Here is a 9,836-nt window from a genome sequence, read left to right as displayed (position 1 = left end):
AGGATAAAACAAAGCATAACACATACTTTAACATAAATAGAGAGCAAAATAAGTACTAAGAAATAATAAAATAAGAAGCATTTTCTAGACAAGTAAAGATATAGTGTTGTTTTCAGAAATAAAGTCAAAATGAAGAGTTTTACATTAACACAAGCTAAATATTCTGAAGATAGGGTGAGCAGAATAATCTGGTTTTTCTTTTTGACATTAGATGATGTTGTTAGATTAAGTCTTTAATCTCATTTCAACTCATTATTTTTGAAAACAAGGCCATATAGTTTACTTGTCTGGAAAATGCTTCTTGATTTAGGAATGAATTTGTATAAGTATGTCAATCTTAATTCTAGTTTTGTGGTCCAGAGTAACTGCTGTTTCTGCTCTGACCTCTCGTATTAACATCATAAAAGTGATGTATTTCAGGTATTAAGCGTGGTCAGTCTTCATCCGCACTGTAAAATACATCCCTACATTATCAGTTTTCTGTTTATTTCATATTAAAAGTTGTAAAAGTGACTTGTGAACATTTTTAACAGTGTGCAGTGCTGTATAGTGTGTGTGTTGGTGTTGTATATCACGCTACAGAAGCCTTGTAATAAACTGCAGCACATTTTCTGTTATTTTACAGACTTATTTCTCTGTATAGTGATTTCTAAATTGACTTTGTCTTGTATTTCATTGCAGTAAATACAACAGACAGTATTTAATATGTCCATCATGATTGTTATTGTTTGTTTTTAAATAAACACATTCCAGTTTTGGTTCTTGCAACACATTTCAAGAAAAGTGTTTACCACTGTGTAATGTTTCCGCTCCTTTTCACAACACTTAAAAGATGTTTAGGGACTGAAGACACCAAGTGATGAAGAGTTTCAGGTGTCATGTCCCATTCTACCTGCAAACAAGTCTTAAGGTGGGCAACAGTACGGGGTCTTCGTTGTCACATTTAGTGCTTCAAAATGCGCCACACATTCTCTATTGGAGACAGGTCGGGACTGCAGGCAGGCCATTCCAGTACCTGTATCCTCTTCCTCCTCTGCAGCAGGACTCTGTAATGTGTGCAGAATGTGGTTCTGCATTGTCTTGTTGAGCTCTGCATGGGTGTCCCTGGGGATGAAGGCAGCATATTGAGCTCCAGAATCTCTCTGTGCTTTTCAGCATTAATGGAGCATCACAGAAGTGCAGGTTACCTTTACCAAGAGCACTGACACAACCCCATACCATGACAGAGCCTGGCTTTTGGACTTGTTGCTGGTAACAGTCTGGATGATCCTTTTCTTCTTTGGTCTGGAGCACACGGCGTCCATTTCTCCCAAAACATACCTGAAATACTGATTCATCTGATGGTCCATCCCAGATGCCTCCAAGCCCAGAGAAGTGGATGGAACTTCTGGACACTGTTAACATAGGGCTTCCTTTTGGCACAGTACAGTTTTCACTGGCATTAGTGGATGTAACTCTGTATTGTGGTACTTGACAAAGGTTTACCGCAGTAGTCCTGAGCCCATGTGGTGATCTGGCTTATAGATGAATGAGGATTCTTGATGCAGCGCCCCCTGAGGAATCAGAGATCACGGTTGTTCAGCTCTTAACGCAATTCACAACCGCGAATAAACCCAAAACTCTTAAAACACTGAAACAGATATTGTTCCCAGTGCACCTTTGACCTTTCACATGTGCTCTACTCTTCAGATTATGCCTTCCTAAAAAATGATGAGGGGTCAGGTATCTCTCTGACCCAGTTTATCACGTTGTCCTGCAGAATTAAGGTCCATGTTTCTGGCTCAACGTGAGAGACTGTGAATATAACTGATTGCACAACCGTATACTGTCCTGCTGGTGATCTTCAGCTATAAAGTGCTCAGATATCATCCTAATTATATAAACTCTGCTCATCCCCACACTGATTATTGAGGCTTTGAGAGCACTAAACATAGACTGATTCAGTTACAGTCAACGCTCTGGTCAAGCGCAGGCTTTATCCCACGGTCACACACTGCAAACAATGCCTTTATTACTTGGAGTTTTAGTCTTGTTTCTAGTCCAAATACCTAAAAACTCTTAAATCAAGAAGCATTTTCTAGACCAGCATCAAATATAGTCTTGTTTTCAGAAACAATGAGTCTAAATGAAGAGAGACTTTCTTTAAAACAAGCAAGATAGAGAACACTTACATGCTTCCTAAAATAAAATAAATAATAATGTCTTAAATGTATTTGTATTTCTGACTGTTAATCATCACATCTCACCTGTGTCTGACCTATATAATGGTTTGCTGTATGAATTGATCATTGACCGACTGCGTTTAACATGTTTTCTGTCAGGTGTCTTGCTGAATTATGCAAGGTAAACATGTACAGCTCTAATAACAGGAGACTCAGAGTTCAGTAGTTCATTTAAGGACTTTATTAATATTTAAAAACATTTAAGATTTTTTCAATGTAACAAAACACAGACATTTTAACTTTATATACTACTACAAGTAATATTTGCTGTACAACCAGAAAACAAAAGTGTAACACACAGTTGCTGCTTTAAGGAATTAATTTGAATGTTAAAAAGAAATGTTGTTACTGTTGTCGTTATTATTATTATGACTCTTCATCTTCTTCTTATTATAGTATTGTAATCACATTATAATGTTTTGAGTTTTGAATAAAACAAGCACATTATTTTAACAGTTTATCAATTAAATTTTGCATTTTGAAGTTTGCATTTTGCAACAGTAGCCTATTCTCTCGCAAAATACTCTTCAGTAATTTTATATTTTATTTTATTTGATAGTTTGGCATGTTTAGTATGATGTATGGAGGTTTATATATATATATATATATATATATAGTCTAATTTAATTTAATCAAGTTTAATTTTGAATCTTTTATTGTTCAATTATTTCCCAAATGATGTTGAACAGCTTCAGTAATTTCTCTCAGTATTTCCTCTAATATTTGTTCTTCTGAAGAAAGTCTTATTTGTTTTATTTCAGCTAGAATAAAAGCAGTTTTTAATAGTTTTAAAGCCATTTTAAGGTCAATATTATTAGCCCCTTCAGCAATATTAGTGTTGGATTGTCTCCAGAATAAACCACTGTTATACAATGACTTGCCTAATTACCCTAACTTTACCCTAATTACCCTAGTGAAGCCTTTAAATGTCACTTTAAGCTGAATACTAGTGTCTTGAAGAATAAATATGTGCTGTCATCATGACAAAGAGAAAAGACATTAGTAGAAAATAGTGTTGAAAACAAATCTCTTCGGTACACGGAAATTGGGGAAAATATTAAAGAATTAAAATGTACACTGTATATAAATAATAAATACTTTATAAATATAAAAATGTCTACTGTATATTGCTGTAAGGCTGATATAAGTTGTGTGATTGGCGGGCGGTGTGTGTGTGTATGTGTGTGTGGTTACATTATATGGCGGCGGCGGCGGCAGCACATGTTGATGTCCCTGCGGCGGAGAGACGAGCTTTACCGGGGATTAAAGACGCAAAAACAGCGTCCAGGTGAACCGCAGAACACGTGAAACACCGCGGCTTTTCCCACACACACTCATTTATCTGGGACATTCATCCAAACCAGCACACAGACGAGCAGTTCACATCCACACAACACGGTCTGCTGTATAAGCTATATAATGCTATCCTAAAAGTTGTTTACCGAATTTAACGCTTAGATATGTTGGCGGAGGCTAATATTGAGTGATGTTTTATAGTCCAATAATTTTGGTCAAAGCCAACAGTTGGCTCTCAAAATGTAATTTAAGTGTAATACCAAAAAATAACCCAAAGTTATTACTGTTAATAATGCAGTGCAGTACTGAAGGCAACTTGATATAAGCTACACACCAAAATATAAATGATAATGCTGTGTTGTTGTAACCCAATAGAACTTTTGTTTAACAAGCAAATAATTAATTGAAACGTTCACTTGCTAGTTTAGTTGTTTCACTTCATGGTTTGTGTAATTTATTAGCAATTTCTGAATGAAAGTTGTCTTGTGTGTGTGTATCTGTTTGTTGTAAATAGTTGGTTCAGAATAGGCTGAATATTATGTTTACTTACAATTTCAATATACAACAACTTCACTATTTATTTTATCATAATACATGTTTGAGTATTATATATGACAATAATTGGTTTCAAACTTGTAAAGAAATCTATTATTGCAACATATAAACCATATATACAATCTCTCTCTCTCTCTCTCTCTCTCTCTCTCTCTCTCTCTCTCTCTCTCTCTATACTGTATATATATATATATATATATATATATATATATATATATATATATATATATATATATATATATAATGAAAACAAACTTGTGAAAATCAGAAATTGCTTTCGAATTATTCATAAAGGCAAATCAATAAAATAGATATAGTACTAATTAACTACTAATTATATTTAGTAAGGCAGTAGTTGGGTTAAGGTATCGAATAAGATGTAAAATAAGATCATACTTTATAAGTGCTAATAAACAGTTCTTATCTTAATAACAGGCAGGTAATAAGCCAGTAGTAAATAGTGTGAATTGTTATTTATATATATATATATATATATATATATATATATATATATATATATATATATATATATATATAATAAAGAGACTAAGCTGAAGGAAAATGAATGAATATGATAAATATAATGGTTATAATCCAGATAATAGGAACTTTTAAAATAATTTAGTGTGTTTGACTTATTTATTTCACAGCCATGCATAGTTAGAAACTACATAACTGATTTAACCTTGATGTTTACTATAATTAATTAATTAATAAAAGCTTGTCTTGTGACTCTCTAATATTTCTTGTTATCCATCAAATTTCAGCGTTAATGAATGTATTCCTCTGATCTTGATTCGCAGGCATGTGTGTAAGTGTTAAATAGCGATGCAGAATCCCAGACAGAAGCGCTGCTGTTACATGAAGATGCTGCCATTGGTGCTGCTCTCACGTTGAGTTCAGTCTGGAGGATCAGCATGAAGACACTCCTCCTCAAAAACTCCATAAGAGCCGCAGATCCGCTCAGATCAGACTACAAACAACCAGCAGACAAACACAGCACACGGGACCATTACATGTAAGTCTTTTCTCTCTTTATATATATATTTATACACGCTGCTTGTTCAAACAACTTAATTAAAATGAGCTGAGACACGTTTTTTAGAGAGACAACTCTATTGCTTCATGTGTAATCCACTTAAATTTGAATAAAGAATTAAGTTAACTGAATTGACTTGTGTCAGTGTAGTTCAAATGACGTATTTAACCTTATTTAAATAACTCTTGTGTTGTTTTGGGACAACTTAATTGTTTTGTGTTCAGTCCACTTAAATTTGTTAAAACGATTGAAGTAACTTAATTGATTTGTGTTGGGACAACATGAAGGAATTGTGTGGAATTCTGCATTTTGTACAGTTTTTTCTGCTTGTTCAAATCGCTTAGTTAACATTTGAAGCTGAAACAACACAATTCTTGAGGTTTTTGGAGGACAACTTAATGGTTTCATGTGTAATCCACTTAAATATGTAAAACATAATGAGGTAACTTAATCGACTTTTAGGTTCTGCTTGTTCAAATGACATATTTATACTTATTTCAAGAGTTCACACTCAGCTGATGATTGATTATAAAGCTCGTTTGGCATGCTGTCCCAGGAGAGAGCCCTGAGCTCAGAAGATCCTCGAGCCCGGGGCTCCCTCCCGTTGCAGGGGAGTTTGAGCTCAGGTAGATCTGGAGAACTCCCCTGCTGTAGTAGCTAATGAACAGATAGTGATCGCTCTTAAGAGATAACTACTTACTAGCAGCATGTCTATGGTGCTGATTTGGATTAGTCAATTAACTTAAGCTGCATGTTTTTGGACGGTGGGAGGAAACCAGGGAACCCGGGGGAAACCCACATGAGCACGGTAAGAACGTGTAAACTCTGCACAGAAACGTCAATTGGCTTGGTAAGGACTAGATCCAGTGACGTTCTTGCTGTGAGGCAACAGTGCTAACCACTGAGCCACCGTGTCACCCATATAGGAATGGAGGAGGAGTAGGGGCGGAAGGGGGGATTCTTCTAAATGAAGATGGCTGTGATATGGAGGTGAGGGTGTATATAGTGGCTTAGGAGTTGTCTGATTGGTGAATCATGGATTGGGTAATGTATGTCCAGCTGTGTTCCATCATTTCCATCGTTTAGACTTTTACACACCTGAAACTTGTCTATAGCACTTGTTCACTGCTGCTCTTATAGTTGTGTAAATTGCTTCCTTGTCCTCATTTGTAAGTCGCTTTGGATAAAAGCGTCTGCTAAATGACTAAATGTAAATGTAAATCATAAGCACGTGATCCTCTCAAAATTAGTTTATAAATAAACCACACTTATACTATTCTTGTGGGTTTTTTAAGTGTTTTATGTTCAGTCCACCTAAATTTGTAAGAATGATTGAGGTAACTTAATTATTTTGTGTTGGGATAGCATCAGTGGAATCGTCTGGAACTCAAGTTTTTTTACAGCGTACACTCAACAAAGGATTTTTGCTGCTTGCTCAAATTATTTGTTTAAAATAAACCGAAACAACACAATTCTTGAGTTATTTGGGGGCAACTCAATTATTTTATGTTCAATTCACCTACATTTGCAAAAACAATAAAATTAACTTAATCTACTAGTGTTGAGACAACATGAAGGAATTGTGTGGAGACCTGGAGCACAACACTGTAAATAATTAAGTGAACTTAATCGTTTTTACAAATTTAAGTGGATTAAACAGTTATATTATCCCAAAAACCGTAAGAATTGTGTTGTTTCAGCTCAGTTTAATTAAGTACTTTGAACAAGCAGCATAAGTCGTGTTTTGAATGAACTCATTTGTTTTATCTTCAACAGTTAACGTGAATGAATTGTGTGGACTTGTTTTACAGTGTCCACATAAGCTGTTTGTCAGGATGCGGGTGTTGCTGTGCAGTTTTCTGCTCCTGCTGGGAGGAGATGTTTTCCTGGCCTGCTCCCTGAAGAATTATACTCTGTATGTGGAGAAACACGAGTGCGGACACTGCATGGCCATCAACACCACCGTCTGCAGCGGCATGTGCTTCACACGGGTCAGAATCACACACACACACACATTATTCTTGTTCAGGTATTCCCCAGATGATGTTGAACAGATTCAGGAATTTCTCTCAGTATTTCCTCTAATATTTGTTCTTCTTGAGAAAGTCTTATTTGTTTTATTTCAGCTAGAATAAAAGCAGTTTTTAATAGTTTTAAAGCCATTTTAAGCTCAATATTATTAGCCCTCTTCAGCAATATTAGTTTTGGATTGTCTCCAGAACAAACGATTATGTTTATAAATGTGTTGAACAAAATCTGCTCTCCGTCATTTAACAGGAGAGCGACTACACTTTCAGAAAGTCAGAGATGTGAAGCTCACCTGTTGAATGATGTCCTCTAATTCATTTCTTATTAGTGCAGTGGTGCATTATTATTAATATTAGTTATTTCTTTGAATATTTGTTTATATATTACATTTTATTTAGTGCTGGGCAAAAATTAAGTGCATCCAAAATAAAAGTTTGCTTTGACATAATGAAACAAAATATAAAATATTATTCAGTTGAAGTCAAATTTCTAAGTTCAGAAAGCTAAAAAATTAAATATTTCTTTAAGTTTATGAAAATAATTAAAGAATGAATGCTTATTTTGCAAATTTTACATAAAATATGGATTTTACAAACCTGTTTTAGTTCAAATTTGACACTAAATCTAAGTGAAATATCTGAACAAATTATATTCCAAATATAAAGTTGATATCTCAAAAGATCTTTTCAGCAAGATTTTATTTGGTTGTAGTCCAGTACATTGATGACATTCAGTTTACATCGGTGACCATACCATACTGTGTTTATTGTATGCTTTTGTCAATATTTGTAAAGTAATCATTAAATTCTTAAGTACTGTGTGCAGTCTGGTGGTGTTTGATTGGTATTTAGCCTCAAAAAAGCATCAAGAATCATTTACATGTGAATTGCTGTAGCAAAGTAATGTTTTTACCACTCTGCTGAGTGTCTTTGTTGCAAATGAATAAATAACTGTTGCTCAGTAATAGCTATCAATAATCATTCACCAGATATGGACACTAAAACTTTTAAGCTATGTAACGATATATATAGTTTGTCATGATTGCTTTTATTTTAGACTATAATATTAAATGGTTTAAAAATGTAATCGTGAACGCTTTACAGGTCGTAGGGTGACAGCAAATGGATTTTCATCTCTTACTCTTCCTATATAGCAATAAAATAAATAAATTAATACAGAAATAAGTATGAGTGTGCAGTGCAGCACTGCTGTATTTGCCATCTTGATGAATAATTCAGCCAAAAAAAAGGAAAATTCTGTCGTCATCAACTCACACTTGACTATTTCAAACCTTTCTGAGTTTCTTTCTTCAGTTGAACACTAAAGAAGATATTTTGAAGAATGTTAGAAACCGGTAGCCATTGACCTCCATAGTATTTGTTTTACCTCCTATGCAAGTCAATGGTTACCAGTTTTCAACATTCTTCAAAATATCTTCTTTTGTGTTCATAAAGGTTTAAAACAACTTGAGGGAGAGTAAATAGTGTTAGTACATTTTTATTTTTGGGTGAAGTTTAAGTGAGTGTGTGTGTGTGTGTGTGTGTGTGTGTGTGTTTGTCTGTAGGACACAAATGTTCGAGGGTTTGTGGGCAAGCGTTTCCTGCTCCAGCAGAGCTGTATGCACCGCTCTCTGGTGTACCGCTCTGCCAGGATGCCCGGCTGCCCCGACCACATCGACCCGCTCTTCTTCTACCCGGTGGCCCGGCGATGCAACTGCACCAAATGCAACACCAGCCGGAATGAGTGTGTGTTCAGACACACACATACACACAACAGATGCTCCGAGCAGCTGCGCACGGTCTGAACACCCATATTTTAAGTGTTTCCTATTTATTTCTGGTGGTGAACGGCATTATGGGATGTTGATCTCTGCTCTGTCCACTTCTGATGATGAATATTCAACTCTACAGTTTAATAAAGAGACTTTTATTGACATTTTAGTGGTTTGAGATAATATCAGAGATAATATGTAGAGAAATAAGTGTGTAGAATAACAGAACATGTGCTGCAGTTTATTACAAGCTTTCTGTAGTGTAATATACAACACCAACACACACTATACAGCACTGCACACTATTACACATGAGCAGAACACACACTATACAGCACTGCACACTATTACACATGAGCAGAACACACACTATACAGCACTACACACTATTACACATGAGCAGAACACACACTATACAGCACTGCACACTATTACACATGAGCAGAACACACACTATACAGCACTGCACACTATTACACATGAGCAGAACACACACTATACAGCACTACACACTATTACACATGAGCAGAACACACACTATACAGCACTGCAGACTATTACACATGAGCAGAACACACACTATACAGCACTGCACACTATTACACATGTGCAGAACACACACTATACAGCACTGCACACTATTACACATGTGCAGAACACACACTATACAGCACTGCACACTATTACACATGAGCAGAACACACACTATACAGCACTGCACACTATTACACATGAGCAGAACACACACTATACAGCACTGCATACTATTACACATGAGCAGAACACACACTATACAGCACTGCACACTATTACACATGAGCAGAACACACACTATACAGCACTGCACACTATTACACATGAGCAGAACACACACTATACAGCACTGCACACTATTACACATGAGCAGAACACACACTATACAGCA

The 9,836-nt window shown here is 35.6% G+C and overlaps 1 protein-coding gene across 1 annotated transcript; it reads left to right on the top strand.

The window, feature by feature from the left end:
• The first annotated feature begins 3,421 nt into the window (after positions 1 to 3,421).
• On the top strand, positions 3,422 to 9,437 carry LOC130216849 (thyrotropin subunit beta). Its single transcript, XM_056448727.1, has 4 exons — positions 3,422 to 3,510; positions 4,941 to 5,091; positions 6,924 to 7,103; positions 8,705 to 9,437. The coding sequence occupies exons 1-4, from the start codon at positions 3,422 to 3,424 to the stop codon at positions 8,942 to 8,944; spliced, it is 660 nt and encodes a 219-aa protein (XP_056304702.1). The 3' UTR covers positions 8,945 to 9,437.
• Positions 9,438 to 9,836: the final 399 nt, after the last annotated feature.

The sequence above is a fragment of the Danio aesculapii genome, chromosome 23, assembly GCF_903798145.1.
Source record: "Danio aesculapii chromosome 23, fDanAes4.1, whole genome shotgun sequence".
NCBI lineage: Eukaryota > Metazoa > Chordata > Actinopteri > Cypriniformes > Danionidae > Danio > Danio aesculapii.
The sequence above is the reverse complement of the archived record's forward strand: the minus strand, read 5'-3'. Positions and strand labels throughout refer to the sequence as shown.

What these genes read in the sequence shown, in the direction of transcription:
- LOC130216849 (XM_056448727.1), top strand. Translation starts at nt 3,422, where the DNA reads ATGGCGGCGGCGGCGGCAGCACATGTTGATGTCCCTGCGGCGGAGAGA. An exon ending in AGCACACGGGACCATTACAT is followed by an intron (nt 5,092 to 6,923) that starts GTAAGTCTTTTC and finishes CTTGTTTTACAG; the next exon opens with TGTCCACATAAGCTGTTTGT. An exon ending in GCGGCATGTGCTTCACACGG is followed by an intron (nt 7,104 to 8,704) that starts GTCAGAATCACA and finishes GTTTGTCTGTAG; the next exon opens with GACACAAATGTTCGAGGGTT.